Source organism: Nerophis ophidion, linkage group LG09, assembly GCF_033978795.1.
Source record: "Nerophis ophidion isolate RoL-2023_Sa linkage group LG09, RoL_Noph_v1.0, whole genome shotgun sequence".
NCBI lineage: Eukaryota > Metazoa > Chordata > Actinopteri > Syngnathiformes > Syngnathidae > Nerophis > Nerophis ophidion.
Window position 1 is genome coordinate 65516855 of NC_084619.1, and position 18011 is coordinate 65534865.

At 42.9% G+C, this 18011-nt stretch overlaps 1 protein-coding gene across 1 annotated transcript in view; it reads right to left on the minus strand.

The window, feature by feature from the left end:
- Positions 1-18011, minus strand: part of sorcs3b (sortilin related VPS10 domain containing receptor 3b) — a 227568-nt gene that overhangs the window by 56833 nt on the left and 152724 nt on the right. Inside the window, exons 10-15 of the mRNA XM_061911586.1 lie at positions 16775-16921; positions 10562-10664; positions 6234-6310; positions 6067-6158; positions 2376-2483; positions 959-1076 (exon numbers count right to left, since the gene is read on the minus strand). Coding sequence (XP_061767570.1) covers positions 959-1076; positions 2376-2483; positions 6067-6158; positions 6234-6310; positions 10562-10664; positions 16775-16921 — 645 coding nt within the window. The remainder of the gene's footprint in view (positions 1-958; positions 1077-2375; positions 2484-6066; positions 6159-6233; positions 6311-10561; positions 10665-16774; positions 16922-18011) is intronic.

Here is an 18011-nt window from a genome sequence, read left to right on the forward strand (position 1 = left end):
GGAAAAAACAGGAAAAAAATTTAAATTAAATTTTGAAACATAGTTTATCTTCAATTTCGACTCTTTAAAATTCAAAATTCAACCGACAAAAAGAAGAGAAAAAATAGCTTATTTGAACCTTTTTGAAAAAAATAAAAAAAATTATTTATGCAACATCATTAGTAATTTTTCCTGATTAAGATTAATTTGAGAATTTTGATGACATGTTTTAAATAGGTTAAAATCCAATCTGCATTTTGTTAGAATATATAACAAATTGGACCAAGCTATATTTTTAACAAAGACGAATCATTATTTCTTCTAGATTTTCCAGAGCAAAAATTTTAAAAGAAATTCAAAAGACTTTGAAATAAGATTTAAATTTGATTCTAAAGATTTTCTAGATTTGTCAGAATATTTTTTTTATTTTAATCGTAATTAGTTGAAGAAATATTTCACAAATATTCTTCGTCGAAAAAACAAAAGCTAAAATGAAGAATTAAATTAAAATATATTTATTATTCTTTACAATAAAAAAAAACTTGAACATTGATTTAAATTGTCAGGAAAGAAGAGGAAGGAATTTAAAAGGTAAAAAGGTATATATGTTTAAAAATCCTAAAATCCTTTCTAAGGTTGTATTTTTTCTCTAAAATTGTCTTTCTGAAAGTTATAAGAAGCAAAGTAAAAAAAAAATAAATGCATTTATTTAAACAAGTGAAGACCAAGTCTTTGAAATATTTTCATGGATTTTCAAATTCTATTTGAGTTTTGTCTCTCTTAGAATTAAAAATGTCGAGCAAAGCGAGACCAGCTTGCTAGTAAAAAAATACAATTTAAATAATACAGGCAGCTCACTGGTAAGTGCTGCTATTTGAGCTATTTTTAGACTCATCTGGTCCTTATGGGCGACCTGGTGCCTGGTGACCCCTGTTCTAGAATGATGCTCGATGGGTTACGTAAAAAAAAATGTCATTACTTTGTTTTTCAGGAACCAGGTCTGATAATCTCCCTCCATGCATTTCCTACTGAACAGACCCTTGTAGTCGATCTTCATGAGCTGCCACTCTGAGCGGTGGCTGAAGTGTCCAAAGAAACTGTAGGATGGCGCAGAAAATGATATTATTATTCATATAAGACGCTTTGTAAAGGATAGAGAGTGGTTTCAACATTGATACAAAAACATATCGAAATAAATGTTAATACAGAAATCGAATATACGAACCCCGTTTCCATATGAGTTGGGAAATTGTGTTAGATGTAAATATAAACGGAATACAATGATTTGCAAATCCTTTTCAACCCATATTCAGTTGAATATGCTACAAAGACAAGATATTTAATGTTCAAACTCATAAACCACTCTCGGTAACTACAGTTGGTCGCTACATCTGTAAGTGCAAATTAAAACTCTACAATGCAAATCAAAAATATTTTTATCAACAACACCCAGAAACTCCGCCGGTTTCGCTGGTTCCGAGCTCATCTAAGATGGACTGACGCAAAGTGAAAAAGTGTTTCGTGGTCTGACGAGTCCACATTTCAAATTGTTTTGGGAATCTGTGGATGAGAGGGAAAAAAAACATCCGGACTGTTCTGAAAAAACAACATCTGTGATGGTATGTGGGTGTATTAGTGCCCAAGGCATGGGTAACTTACACATCTGTGAAGGAACCATTAATGCTGAAAGGTACATACAGGTTTTGGAGCAACATATGTTTGCCATCCAAGCAACGTTATCATGGACGCCCCTGCTTATTTCAGCAAGACAATGCCAAGCCACGTGTTACAACAGTGTGGCTTCGTAAAAAAAGAGAGGTTGTCCTTTCCTGGCTCGCCTGCAGTCCAGACCTGTCTCCCATGGAAAATGTGTGGCGCATTATGAAGCGTAAAATACGACAGCAGAGTTGGACGACTGAAGCTCTACACAAAACAAGAATGGGAAAGAATTCCACTTTCAAAGCTTCAACAATTAGTTTCCTCAGTTCCCAAACGTTTATTGAGTGTTGTTGAAAGAAAAGGTGATGTAACACAGTGGTGAACATGCCCTTTCCCATCTATTTTGGCACATGTTGCAGCCAGGAAATTCTAAGTTAACTATTATTCGCAAAAAAACCCTAAAGTTTATGAGTTTGAACATCAAATATCTTGTTTTTGTAGTGCATTCAGCTGAATATGGGTTGAAAAGGATTTGCAAATCATTGTATTCTGTTTTTATTTACATTTAACACAATTTCCCAACTCAAATGGAAACGGGGTTTGTACCATTTACACAATGTTCCAACTTCTCTGGTTTTGGTGTAGTTGCAGTAAACTTGTTTGGATGGACTTAAGGTCAAATCCGGTCAGTGTGATGATTGCTTCATCCCTCATGGACATTACATCCAGCTACTCACGTGATAATGTGATTGTCGGATTCAGACTCCATCAGGACGCCGTCCACGTACAGAGGCGCCAGGGAGAAAGTGTGGCGGTCCCATTTCTTGCCCTCGTCCAGACTGATCCTTCAAGTTCCACGAAAGGAGCGTGTAAATCAAAAGCCGTGCATTAAACAACAGGAAAGATGAGGGCAAATGAAATATGATAAACCAGTCTTGTCTTTAAAAAAAATGAAGCGCGCCAAGGTGAAAATGCATCAGGCCGGCCGGAAAGGAAAGGATAAATGTTGCAGGTAAATAGTTGAAGGTGACGAATCGCCCCAAAAAGAGAGCTATGACTGAGGTTGTAGCGCCAAAATAGATTTGGGCGGCGTGGAAATCACCTTTCTGGCTATGTCTACACCAGTGGTTCTCAAACTTTTTTTTTTGTCATCCCCCACTTTGGACAAGGGGGAGTTTTCAAGCCCCACCTGCCCCCCATCGCCACAACAGAACGCTAATGCCAAGCTTAACATTTTCAAATTTATCGAACGTCAATTAACATTCAAGTCAGGGTTTCCCACACATTCGCCACGAAAGAATTACGGCCGCCACAAATAAAAAAAATTGCGGCTTTTGACTCGCTTGACTGCTCATAAAAGCAATGGGGCTCTGTCTGTGAATGGAGCTTGTAGTTACATATTATATAAATATGTAAATATGCTATAAATATGTATATAAATATGTACATAAAGTGTTGTAATTATATTCCAACTCCGCGTTCTTCTTGGTCATTGCCGCCGCAAGAATAGAATAATAAACATTTTTTTTTAAGTGAAATTCCCTCCCGTTCCTCGCGCCCCACACTTTGAGAAATGCTGGTCTACACTAAGCCCGATAAACCCCTAAACCAGGGGTATCCAAACTTTTTCCACAGAGGGCCGCACACGGAAAATTTAAGCATGCAAAATACATGGATTTTTTTTTTTTTTTTTTATCCTTAAGGCTCCTGTGGAGCATAAAGGGTCTCAGTCACTAAAATGCTAAAAATAAGTCAAGTTATTATTATTTTTTATTTAGTACATCTCTATATGTGATTTATGCTCTTTTGTCAGTAGAAGCATTTAAGTCTCACCTTAAAACTCATTTGTATACTCTAGCCTTTAAATAGACTCCCTTTTTAGACCAGTTGATCTGCCGTTTCTTTTCTTTTTCTTCTATGTCCCACTCTCCCTTGTGGAGGGGGTCCGGTCCGATCCGGTGGCCATGTACTGCTTGCCTGTGTGTACCGGCTGGGAACATCTCTGCGCTGCTGATCCGCCTCCGCTTGGGATGGTTTCCTGCTGGCTCCGCTGTGAACGGGACTCTTGCTGCTGTGTTGGATCCGCTTTGGACTGGACTCTCGCGACTTTGTTGGATCCATTGTGGATTGAACTTTCACAGTATAATGTTAGACCCGCTCGACATCCATTGCTTTCCTCCTCTCCAAGGTTCTCATAGTCATCATTGTCACCGACGTCCCACTGGGTCATTATTGTCACCGATGTCCCACTGGGTGTGAGTTTTCCTTGCCCTTATGTGGGCCTACCGAGGATGTTGTGGTGGTTTGTGCAGCCCTTTGAGACACTAGTGATTTAGGGCTATATAAGTAAACATTGATTGATTGATATAAAGTAGAACAAAAACGTTTTTATGCCTTTTCTGTCAAAGACAACTTTGTTTTTTGTAGTAAAACTGAAATATGCAGTATTTCGATGGATAGATAGTACTTTATTGATTCCTTCAGGAGAGTTCCTTTATTTAGCAATTAAAGCCCTCAAAGATCAATAATGTAGGACACCATTGATTTTAATTATTTGATATTTTTGAGTAATCACAGTGAAAAGTTTGATAAAATCCTACTAAATATATTTGAGATCCGAAAAGTTCCTCTCATAAAGTGATGCATTTTTTTATTTTTTTTTAACTTTTACACGTAAATTTGAAGATCAACTTCTGATATATCTGTCGATTTAAAGTTTGAACTATTATTTTGTTGGTTTTATGCTCTTTTGTCAAAACTTTGATGTTTTTATATGGCAACCACACAACATATCCAATATTTTTTCCACATAAAACATTTTAAAGTAATAATTTTTAAGTAATAATTCAGTATCACATAGATTTTTTTGTCCTTTTTTTTTTGAGCAATGGAAAAAGAGTGATGCATTTTTATTAGTTTTTTTCCTACTTTTTACATTTCAAGATGAACTTCCGATATATCTGTCGATTTAAAGTTTGAACTATTATTTTGTTGGTTTTATGCTCTTTTGTCAAAACTTTGATGTTTTTATATGGCAACCACACAACATATGCAATATTTTTTCCACATAAAACATTTTAAAGTAATAATTTTTAAGTAATAATTCAGTATAACGTAGATTTTTTTGACCTTTTTTTTTTTGAGCAATGGAAAAAGAGTGATGCATTTTTATAGTTTTTTTTTCCTACTTTTTACATTTCAAGATGAACTTCCGATATATCTGTCGATTTAAAGTTTGAACTATTATTTTGTTGGTTTTATGCTCTTTTGTCAAAACTTTGATTTTTTAATATGGCAACCACACAACGTATGCAATATTTTTTCCACATAAAACATTTTAAAGTCATCATTTTTAAGTAATAATTCAGTATCACATCGATTTTTTTTGTCCTTTTTTTTTGAACAATGGAAAAAAAAAGGAAATAAAAACAAAAGGAACAAAATAACTGCCTCTATGGCAGCTTTGTGTCAACATTGCCACTTTTTCTCATTAGATTTCACCTCGTTCCACTTTTTTAAAATGTTTTAGTGGAGAGACGGAGCCGACGAGCCGACAGCAGGCTAGGACAAACAACGGTCCTGCCCAAGATGGCGGCCAGGAGGCGGAACATGCAGCAGAGCGGAGAGGCGGGGCACGCCTGGAACGACACTGCACCCATCAGAGTCAGGTGCGTAAACGACACACCTGCTCTCAATCCCTGCGTATTCTGCTGCAGCATAAAAGGGGAGAAGGAGGAGCAATCGTGGCAGAAATAGGAGAAGGAACAACGGAACGACGACGGGAGCGACCCGGAAAGAGATGAGCCCCCGCGGGAGTCGCGTCGAGAGGAGCAGGAAGAGAGGTCGTGCTAGAAATTGGCGCGACTGACGGGAACCCCTCTGTTGCAAGTTTTGTTGATTCTATGTAACAGTCAACCCTGCTACCATGCGTCTTGCATCGATGGTCAATGCAACCCACAGGATGATGACTGGAGACCTGTCACGGTTTTTTATTTCTATTTTTGCAATACGATCAATTTTGCAATTTTTGCAGAATGTGTGGCGGGCCGGTAAACGATTAGCTGCGGGCCGTACTTTGGACACCACTGGTTTAGGGGGTTAACCGACTTAATGACTTTCAATAATGGCTGGCGTGCGCGGGGAACGCCAAAGCAGATAATGTTGCCAAGCTTCAGCCGCAGTATGAGCGACTTAGGAGGCCATTGGCATCCTCCTACTTTCTACCTTGTTGTACTCGGGATTTACATAAAAGCACTCAAAGCGTCGCGTCCCAGCAAGAGCGGCGAGCTGCGACCGTCTCTTCTCTGCTGGAAATGATTGTGACAGTTGAGAAGCAGCGGGGCCGAAACACGCTCATCATGCTTTGGCTAATAATAAAAAAAAAAAAACACTTCACAGCCAGGTAATTCCAGTTCCGAGAGTACGCACCACAAGTGTCGAATGGGAGTGGGCGCCTGCAACACGGCCAGCAGAGCCCCTCCGTTGTCTAGGAACCAAATATTGTGCTCCTCTTTGAATATCTGGAACACAAACAACAGTTGCGCTGATGGCACAGACATTTTAAACTTGTTGTTTCTCTTTGTGTCCACGCCCACCTGTCTCCAGCTATTTCCTGCATCAGACGTCAGAAACATTCCAAGGTGGTCCGAGGACAATTCCGTTCCAATATTCCCTGGTTGAAGACGGAGGGTAAAAAAAAACAGTCATTTCACACTGTGTGTATTTACATGGAGAGAAAGGACTTGGCTGAGGTAACACACCTAAATGCAGCATCAACCAGGTAACAAATTCAATAATTTTGTGGACCTGTGGATGTCCTCGTTCCTCAACAGAGGACAGAGTAAATAACCCTTCTTCCTAATATTCCCAACCAAGGTTTCAGCTTAAAGGCGGAAAGAAGCTGGTGGGATATTTGTATATTTATAGGTCAAGATTTTAGTCCAATTTCCTTCCCCTCTGTTGCAAGTTTTGTTGATTCTATGTAACTTGTTTATGTGTGCTCTGGCTAAGAGTTTGTTTTCATTGGCCTCAGTCTGGACCCCCTCCCTGGAATCCAGCCTTTTACTAAATATTTTTTAACCCCCCCATCACCCAACGTTTACCTGTTTCTCACATTTTTTTGGGAAGAAACGCCGAAAGTTGGTAGACCCGTCAGCGATCCCTGAAATCTTTGTCTGATCTTGAATGGGATTGTGCTGAAAATCCAAATTTCCCCTCGGGGATTAATTAAGTACTTAATTTACATGGAGAGAAAGGACTTGGCTGAGGTAACACACCTAAATGCAGCATCAACCAGGTAACACATTTAATCATTTTGTGGATCTGTGGAGGTCCTCGTTCCTCAACAGAGGAAACAGTAATGAATCCCTTCTTCCTAATATTCCCACCTGAGGTAAAGCTTAAAGGCGTAAAGATGCTGGTGGGATATTTGTATATTTATAGGTCAAAATTTTAGTACAATTTCCTTCCCCTCTGTTGCAAGTTTTGTTGATTCTATGTAACTTGTTTATGTGTGCTATGGTTAAGAGTTTGTTTTCATTGGCCTCAGTCTGGACCCCCTCTCTGGAGTCCAGCCTTTGACCAAATATATTTTTACCCCCCAACTTTTTTCTGTTTCTCATCTTTTTTTGTAAGGGGTGTCGGAAGTTGGCAGACCCGTCAGCAATCCCTGAAATCTTTGTCTGATCTTGAATAGGATTGTGCTGAAAATCCAAATTTCCCCTCGGGGATTAATTAAGTACTTAATTTACATGGAGAGAAAGGACTTGGCTGAGGTAACACACCTAAATGCAGCATCAACCAGGTAACAAATTCAATAATTTTGTGGATCTGTGGATGTCCTCGTTCCTCAACAGAGGACACAGTAATGAATCCCTTTTACTAATATTCCCACCTGAGGTTTAAGCTTAAAGGCAGAAAGATGCTGGTGGGATATTTGTATATTCATAGGTCAAGATTTTAGTACAATTTCCTTCCCCTATGTTGCAAGTTTTGTTGATTCTATGTAACTTGTTTATGTGTGCTATGGTTAAGAGTTTGTTTTCATTGGCCTCAGTCCGGACCCTCTCTCTGGACTCCAGCCTTTGACCAAATATATTTTTACCCCCCAACTTTTTTCTGTTTCTCATCTTTTTTTGTAAGGGGTGTCGGAAGTTGGCAGACCCGTCAGCAATCCCTGAAATCTTTGTCTGATCTTGAATAGGATTGTGCTGAAAATCCAAATTTCCCCTCGGGGATTAATTAAGTACTTAATTTACATGGAGAGAAAGGACTTGGCTGAGGTAACACACCTAAATGCAGCATCAACCAGGTAACAAATTCAATAATTTTGTGGATCTGTGGATGTCCTCGTTCCTCAACAGAGGACACAGTAATGAATCCCTTTTACTAATATTCCCACCTGAGGTTTAAGCTTAAAGGCAGAAAGATGCTGGTGGGATATTTGTATATTCATAGGTCAAGATTTTAGTACAATTTCCTTCCCCTCTGTTGCAAGTTTTGTTGAGTCTATGTAACTTGTTTATGTGTGCTATGGCTAAGAGTTTGTTTTCATTGGCCTTAGTCTGGACCCCTTCCCTGGAATCCAGCCTTTTACTAAATATTTTTAACCCCCCATCACCCAACGTTTACCTGTTTCTCACATTTTTTTGGTAAGAAACGCCGAAAGTTGGTAGACCCGTCAGCGATCCCCCTAATGTTTGTCTGATCTTGAATAGGATTGTGCTGAAAATCCAAATTTCCCCTAGGGGATTAATTAAGTACTTAATTTACATGGAGAGAAAGGACTTGGCTGAGGTAACACACCTAAATGCAGCATCAACCTGGTAACAAATTCAATATTTTGTGGATCTGTGGATGTCCTCGTTCCTAAACAGAGGACAGAGTAACAAATCCCTTCTACTTAATATTCCCACCTGAGGTTTAAGCTTAAAGGCAGAAAGATGCTGGTGGGATATTTGTATATTCATAGGTCAAGATTTTAGTACAATTTCCTTCCCCTCTGTTGCAAGTTTTGTTGATTCTATGTAACTTGTTTATGTGTGCTCTGGCTAAGAGTTTGTTTTCATTGGCCTTAGTCTGGAACCCTCCCTGGAGTCCAGCCTTTGACTTAATATATTTTTACCCCCCAACTTTTTCTTGTCTCTCATCTTTTTTTTTTTGTAAGGGGCGTTGGAAGTTGGCAGACCCGTCAGCGATCCCTGTAATGTTTGTCTGATCTTGAATGGGATTGTGCTGAAAATCCAAATTTCCCCTCGGGGATTAATTAAGTACTTAATTTACATGGAGAGAAATGACTTGGCTGAGGTAACACAGCTAAATGCAGCCTCAACCAGGTAACACATTTAATTATTTTGTGGATCTGTGGATGTCCTCGTTCCTCAACAGAGGACACAGCAACGAATCCCTTCTACTTAATATTCCCACCTGAGGATTAAGCTTGAAGGCGGAAAGATGCTGGTGGGATATTTGTATGTTTATAGGTCAAGATTTTAGTCCAATTTCCTTCCCCTCTGTTGCAAGTTTTGTTGATTCTATGTAACTTGTTTATGTGTGCTCTGGCTAAGAGTTTGTTTTCATTGGCCTTAGTCTGGACCCCTTCCCTGGAATCCAGCCTTTTACTAAATATTTTTTAACCCCCCCATCACCCAACGTTTACCTGTTTCTCACATTTTTTTGGTAAGAAACACCGAAAGTTGGTAGACCCGTCAGCGATCCCCGTAATGTTTGTCTGATCTTGAATAGGATTGTGCTGAAAATCCAAATTTCCCCTCGGGGATTAATTAAGTACTTAATTTACATGGAGAGAAATGACTTGGCTGAGGTAACACACCTAAATGCAGCATCAACCAGGTAACACATTTAATTATTTTGTGGATCTGTGGATGTCCCCGTTCCTCAACAGAGGACACAGAAAACAAATCCCTTCTTCCTAATATTCCCAACCAAAGTTTCAGCTTAAAGGCGGAAAGATGCTGGTGGGATATTTTTATATTTATAGGTCAAGATTTTAGTACAATTTCCTTCCCCTCTGTTGCAAGTTTTGTTGATTCTATGTAACTTGTTTATGTGTGCTATGGTTAAGAGTTTGTTTTCATTGGCCTCAGTCTGGAACCCTCCCTGGAGTCCAGCCTTTGAGTGAATATATTTTTACCCCCTAACGTTTACCTGTTTCTCACATTTTTTTCGTCAGAGGCGCCGAAAGTTGGCAGACCCGTCAGCGATCCCTATAATGTTTGCCTGATCTTGAAAAGGATTTTGCTGAAAATCTAAATTTCCCCTCTGGGATTAATTAAGTACTTAATTTACATGGAGAGAAAGGACTTGGCTGAGGTAACACACCTAAATGCAGCATTAACCAGGTAACAAATTAAATTATTTTGTGGATCTGTGGATGTACTCGTTCTTCAGCAGAGGACACACAGTAACAAATCCTTTCTACTTAATATTCCCAACCAGGTTTTCAGCTTAATAGAATAGAAAGTACTTTATTGATCCCTGGGGGAAATTCAGCAAAGGTAAAGCTGGTGGGATATTTGTATATTTATAGGTCATGATTTTCTTTTCTCTGTTGCAAGTTTTGTTGATTCTACGTAGCCTGTTAATATGTGCTATGGCTATGAGTTTTTTCCCCTTGGCCTCAGTCTGGAACCCGTCCTTGGAGTCCACCCTTTTACTGAATATTTTTTTATGTTTCGAGCCGTTTTGTGTTTGGCTTTAATCAGTTGAGCAATCGGCTGTGGGACCACAGAAAAAGCGCCGGGCACAAAGATGAATAAATGTTTTTAATAATAAAAAATATTTTTCTTTTATTTAGGAACAATTTTCCGTGTGGATTAATAAAGTTTGTCTAAATCTAACATAAGCTCACATGACACAAGGTAACGAGATCAAGTAACAGAACATAGCGCATTCGTAATCGTACCTGTCGCCACAATGATTCCCGGTACAGACTTTTTGCTGGTGATGGGTCCGGATGTGTAGGGATTCTCAGACATTTCCAGATGAAGATGCAGCGAACAAAAAGGCTGCCAATACAAGGAATTCCAACAAAAAAAACAAATCCATTACATTCCATGTTAATTTTTGTATTTCAGTGGCAATTAAAATCGGCCTTGCCTTCAAAACTTCAAAAGACCGCCCGCGTTTTCAAGGAGGAAACCAAAAGATTATTTTGTTGCCATCATCTTCGCACAAAAGAAAGAAAAGGACACCAAGGGCATAATTTGTGTTGTTTTTTTTCTCTTTCCCAAAGCAAACGAGCGTGTAATTAAAGTCTCTCGGGATGCGACGATAAAAACGGGAAAATCATTTTCACTCATCATGCGGCATGTTGCAAAACATCAATAAGGCCGATGAGGTCAGTGGTGAGTATTGGGGTCACCGCTGCAACACACTGAAATACTGCCATGCACCCCATCAAAACCGTAACGTACACCCAACACATCTACATTATACTGTATTCAGTACATTTATGGCAGTTCTAAAAGGTTCTACTCCGACAAAACAAGGTAAGCCTACCAACTACAGCTATTTAATTAGCATAAACTAAAAACCTACCTACCTATTCTAGCCAACGAGGAAGTCCAAAACCTACAAGCGCCATCTTAGAACGTAACATAAATTGGGGGCTCGTCCGGGATTGGCTGGCTGATTTAAAGGTGAAATGAGTCTGGTCCGTGGATGATGAGGTTTCTTTCGTTGCCTGTGATTGAGTCGTAGACCGAAACGAAGTATAGTGCTTGGGTCAAGAGGTCTTGCGTGATGGAAGGGTAAAATTCTTCGATGTTGAAGGAGATAAAGTTGTGCTGTTGTTTGTTTTGGATGTTGTTAAACCATTTGATTAATGCTGCTGTATTTCTCCATTGGTTGAGTGGTGTTTTGTCCTTGATTTTTGTGTTGATTCTGTCCAGGATTATTTTGCTGATTTTTCCTATTTCAGATTTAGTTGGGTTTATTAATCAGCATGTTGGGTTATTTGCGAAGTTGGGTTTGGGGTCCTTCAATGTGATGAAGGCTTCCTTGTTGGCTGTGGCGTCCACCCTGTCCTCAATATCCAGTTCGGTTGCGATCCGTTTGTTTTCCAAGTGGATGTTCTGTAAAGTGCTGGGTTGCGCTTTTTTGTATGATTTGGAGATGCTTTTGACCGGTAAAGAGTTATGTACTGGTATGTCCGTTCTGTAGAAGTTTGTGGTTTTATCGGCGGCTATGATGAGGTTGCTTACCTGATTGCCCTCTCAACGGGGTCGTTAACCAAGCAAATATATATATATCTATATATATAGATATATATATATCTATATCTCTCCCTATATATATATATATAGAGATATAGATCTCTCTCTCTCTCTCTCTATATATATATATATATCCATCCATCCATCCATCATCTTCCGCTTATCCGAGGTCGGGTCGCGGGGGCAACAGCCTAAGCAGGGAAACCCAGACTTCCCTCTCCCCAGCCACTTCGTCTAGCTCTTCCCGGGGGATCCCGAGGCGTTCCCAGGCCAGCCGGGAGAAATAGTCTTCCCAACGTGTCCTGGGTCTTCCCCGTGGCCTCCTACCGGTTGGACGTGCCCTAAACACCTCCCTAGGGAGGCGTTCGGGTGGCATCCTGACCAGATGCCCGAACCACCTCATCTGGCTCCTCTCGATGTGAAGGAGCAGCGGCTTTACTTTGAGTTCCTCCCGGATGGCAGAGCTTCTCACCCTATCTCTAAGGGAGAGCCCCGCCACACGGCGGAGGAAACTCATTTCGGCCGCTTGTACCCGTGATCTTATCCTTTCGGTCATGACCCAAAGCTCATGACCATAGGTGAGGATGGGAACGTAGATCGACCGGTAAATTGAGAGCTTTGCCTTCCGGCTCAGCTCCTTCTTCACCACAACGGACCGGTACAACGTCCGCATTACTGAAGACGCCGCACCGATCCGCCTGTCGATCTCACGATCCACTCTTCCCTCACTCGTGAACAAGACTCCTAGGTACTTGAACTCCTCCACTTGGGGCAGGGTCTCCTCCCCAACCCGGAGATGGCACTCCACCCTTTTCCGGGCGAGAACCATGGACTCGGACTTGGAGGTGCTGATTCTCATTCCGGTCGCTTCACACTCGGCTGCGAACCGATCCAGCGAGAGCTAAAGATCCCGGTCAGATGAAGCCATCAGGACCACATCATCTGCAAAAAGCAGAGACCTAATCCTGCGGTTACCAAACCGGAACCCCTCAACGCCTTGACTGCGCCTAGAAATTCTGTCCATAAAAGTTATGAACAGAATCGGTGACAAACGACAGCCTTGGCGGAGTCCAACCCTCACTGGAAATGTGTTCGACTTACTGCCGGCAATGCGGACCAAGCTCTGGCACTGATCGTACAGGGAACGGACCGCCACAATAAGACAGTCCGATACCCCATACTCTCTGAGCACTCCCCACAGGACTTCCCGAGGGACACGGTCGAATGCCTTCTCTAAGTCCACAAAGCACATGTAGACTGGTTGGGCAAACTCCCATGCACCCTCAAGAACCCTGCCGAGAGTATAGAGCTGGTCCACAGTTCCACGACCAGGACGAAAACCACACTGTTCCTCCTGAATCAGAGGTTCGACTATCCGACGTAGCCTCCTCTCCAGTACACCTGAATAAACCTTACCGGGAAGGCTGAGGAGTGTGATCCCACGATAGTTGGAACACACCCTCCGGTCCCCCTTCTTAAAGAGAGGAACCACCACCCCGGTCTGCCAATCCAGAGGTACCGCCCCCGATGTCCACGCGATGCTGCAAAGTCTTGTCAACCAAGACAGCCCCACAGCATCCAGAGCCTTAAGGAACTCCGGGCGGATCTCGTCCACCCCTGGGGCCTTGCCACCGAGGAGCTTTTTAACTACCTCAGCGACCTCAGCCCCAGAAATAGGTGAGTCCACCACAGATTCCCCAGGCACTGCTTCCTCATAGAAAGACGTGTTGGTGGGATTGAGGAGGTCTTCGAAGTATTCCTTCCACCTATCCACAACATCCGCAGTCGAGGTCAGCAGAACACCATCCGCACCATACACGGTGTTGATAGTGCACTGTTTCCCCTTCCTGAGGCGGCAGACGGTGGTCCAGAATCGCTTCGAAGCCGTCCGGAAGTCGTTTTCCATGGCTTCCCCGAACTCTTCCCATGTCCGAGTTTTTGCCTCCGCGACCGCTGAAGCTGCACACTGCTTGGCCTGTCGGTACCTGTCCACTGCCTCCGGAGTCCTATGAGCCAAAAGGACCCGATAGGACTCCTTCTTCAGCTTGACGGCATCCCTCACCGCTGGTGTCCACCAAGGGGTTTTAGGATTGCCGCCCCGACAGGCACCAACTACCTTGCGGCCACAGCTCCGATCTGCCGCCTCGACAATAGAGGTGCGGAACATGGTCCACTCGGACTCAATGTCCAGCACCTCCCTCGTGACATGTTCAAAGTTCTTCCGGAGGTGGGAATTGAAACTTTGTCTGACAGGAGACTCTGCCAGACGTTCCCAGCAGACCCTCACAATGCGTTTGGGCCTCCCAGGTCTGTCCGGCATCCTCCCCCACCATCGCAGCCAACTCACCACCAGGTGGTGATCGGTAGAAAGCTCCGCCCCTCTCTTCACCCGAGTGTCCATAACATGAGGCCGCAAATCCGATGACACAACTACAAAGTCGATCATGGAACTGCGGCCTAGGGTGTCCTGGTGCCAAGTGCACATATGGACACCCTTATGCTTGAACATTGTGTTTGTTATGGACAATCCGTGACGAGCACAAAAGTCCAATAACAAAACACCACTCGGGTTCAGATCCGGGCGGCCATTCTTCCCAATCACGCCTCTCCAGGTTTCACTGTCGTTGCCAACGTGAGCGTTGAAGTCTCCCAGTAGGACAAGGGAATCACCCGGGGGAGCACTTTCCAGTACTCCCTCGAGCGTTCCCAAAAAGGGTGGGTACTCTGAACTGCTGTTTGGTGCATAAGCACAAACAACAGTCAGGACCCGTCCCCCCACCCGAAGGCGGAGGGAGGCTACCCTTTCGTCCACCGGGTTGAACTCCAACGTACAGGCTTTGAGCCGGGGAGAAACAAGAATTGCCACCCCAGCCCGTCGCCTCTCACTGCCGGCAACGCCAGAGTGGAAGAGGGTCCAATCCCTCTCGAGAGAAGTGGTTCCAGAGCCCTTGCTGTGCGTCGAAGTGAGTCCGACTATATCCAGCCGGAATTTCTCGACTTCGCGCACTAGCTCAGGCTCTTTCCCCCCCAGTGACGTGACGTTCCACGTCCCAAGAGCTAGCTTCTGCAGCCGAGGATCGGACCGCCAAGTGCCCTGCCTTCGGCTGTCGCCCAGCTCACAATGCACCCGACCTCTATGGCCCCTGCTATGGGTGGTGAGCCCATTGGAGGGGTGACCCACGTTGCCTCTTCGGGCTGTGCCCGGCCGGGCCCCATGGGAACAGGCCCGGCCACCAGGCGCTCGCCATCGTGCCCCACCTCCGGGCCTGGCTCCAGACGGGGGCCCCGGTGACCCGCGTCCGGGCGAGGGAAATCTGGGTCCATGATGTTTCTTCTTCATAAAGGTCTTCGAGCTGCTCTTTGTCTGATCCCTCACCTAGAACCTGTTTGCCTTGGGAGACCCTACCAGGGGGCTTTATGCCCTCGGACAACATAGCTCCTAGGATCATTGGGACACGCAAACTCCTCTACCACGATAAGGTTATATATATATATATAATAATGGATTAAATTTATATCGCACTTTTCTATTGTTAGATACTCAAAGCGCTCACAGAGAAGTGGGAACCCAGCATTCATTCACACCTGGTGGTGGTAGGCTACATCTGTAGCCACAGCTGCCCTGGGGTAGACTGACGGAAGCGTGGCTGCCAGTTTGCGCCTACGGCCCCTCCGACCACCACCAATCATTCATTCATCATTCATTCACCAGTGTGAACGGCACCGGGGGCAAGGGTAAAGTGTCCTGCCCAAGGACACAACGGCAGCGATTTGGATGTTAATAGGTGGGACGCGAACCTGCAACCCTCAGGTTTCCGGCACGGCCGCTCTACCCACTACGCTATGCCGCCCCTATATATATATATATATATATATATATATATATATATATATATATATATATATATATATATATATATATATATATATATATATATATATATATATATAAATACTTGAATTTAAGTGTTCATTTATTTACACATATACACACACAACAATCATCTACTCATTGCTGAGTTAAGGGTTGAATTGTCCATCTTTGTTCTATTCTCTGTCACTATTTTTATAACTATATGCATGTAAAGTATTTTCCTGTTTAAGAGTGTCACAACATTGCTGTTTACGGCAGACGTAAACGTGACTGCTGTTGTTGTGTGTTGTTACGGCGCTGGGAGGACGTTAATGAAACTGCCTAACAAAAAAACCCACATAAGACACCAAGAACTCGCCCTCGATCATTCTACAGTTATAAGGTCATTGGGCGGACACGCTGTTTGTATTGTGGGATGGCGGACGTGAAAACAGGCTGTCCTCACTCAGGTCTGCATGGAGCTGGAGGGGGCGTGGTCTCCAGCTCCGCCTGAATTTCGGGAGATTTTCGGGAGAAATTTTGTCCCGGGAGGTTTTCGGGGGAGAAGCTACATTTCGGGAGCATACTAGTACCTATACTAGTACCCTAGTGAGCAAATAAGTCGGTTGGCTCACAACACAGCCTCATAATATAATTGAGTGTAGTCCAACATTCATTAGCCTGGTGTGACTACATTTGTTGAATTGAAGTCACACAGGTTAATGGAAAGTCTGTCCCCCCGCCCCCTCCTGAAAAGTAAACCTAATGACACTGCACCCCCGCCCCCCTCACACACACACACACACACACACACACACACGGATAATAAAACTATTCCTCCTGAGCATCCCTCCGGTCATTTAAGCAGTCTGGAAAAGGCAAAGCAAAGCTCCCTCCCCTCGGCCTTGTGCAAATCCGGGCCGTAAATCAAAGAACATCCAAAGCGCGGCTGATGAGGTTGAAACATTTGATGCATGATACGTGTCATAAGCGTCATTTCCCATGAATCAGGGCATCCATTCGCTCGCTGGCGGCCGAGGAGGCTCACCGTTTCGCAGCGGATATTATTCCCGGCCACGTCCGTGGCGGGAGCCGGCAGCAGAGCCCAGGTTTGTCCTTTGTTGTATGTGATGTACGTCTTGATGCGGCGCTCCACCAGCTTGTTGGCCAGGTACATGCCGTGTATGCCCTCCACCTGAGAGGAGACACACATTGTAGTCCTTTAGCCTCAGTCGCCAAAGTTTCCCTTCATGGATGAAAAGCATGTTGCTAGTATTTCCTGCAGATCCGAACCGCCGTCCTCCGCAGTGGACGTTTATGTTTTTTTTTTTTAATAACAGAGCTGTTTCTTTTCAGTGTGTGACTCACAAAAGAAATGGACCAAAAACAAATGTCCATTGCACAGCATGCTGGTATTCAGGACCATGTAGTGCAGGCCTGGGCAATCATTTTGCCCTCAGGGGGGCCAAATTACGAGAAAAAAATGTGCCTATGTTTAGGAACACTTATATAAAACCTCACAATAATGTCTGGATGCTAAAAACGTTATGACAGACCTCCTTAGAAAACAAATTGTAACTTTACATTTTTCTACTGAATGAGACACCCAGAATGTATGTGAAAATGAAAATTAACTACAAACGATAAAACACTGAATATTGACAAAATATGAACGTCACCCCCCCTCTTCATCGCAATGTTTTGCGAAAAACAACAAACAGCGAAATATGAAGGCGAAGGGGAAAAAAACTACCTACTATCTGATATATCTCTAAGCTTTTATTTTGATTCGGGGGGCCAAATTAAGAGAAAAAAAAAATTACCTATTTTTAGGAACAGTTAAACAAAACCTCACAATAATGTCTGAATGCTAAAAACGTTATGACAGACCTCCTTAGAAAACCGAATGAAATGTAACATTTTTCTACTGAATGAGACACCCGGAATGTACGTGAAAATGAAAATTAACTACAAACGGTAAAACACTGAATATTGACAAAATATGAATGTCACCCCCCCTCTTCATCGAAATGTTTTGCGAAAAACAACAAACAGCAAAATATGAAGGCAAAGGGGGAAAAAACTACCTAAGATCTAATATATCACTAAGCTTTTATTTTGACTCAGGGGGCCAAATTAAGAAAAAAAAGTGCCTATTTTTAGGAACATTTATACAAAACCTCACAATAATGTCTGAATGCTATAAAAAGGTCATGACAGGCCGCATTAAAAACCAGAATGGAATTTTACATTTTTCTACTGAATGAGACACCAAGAATGTACAT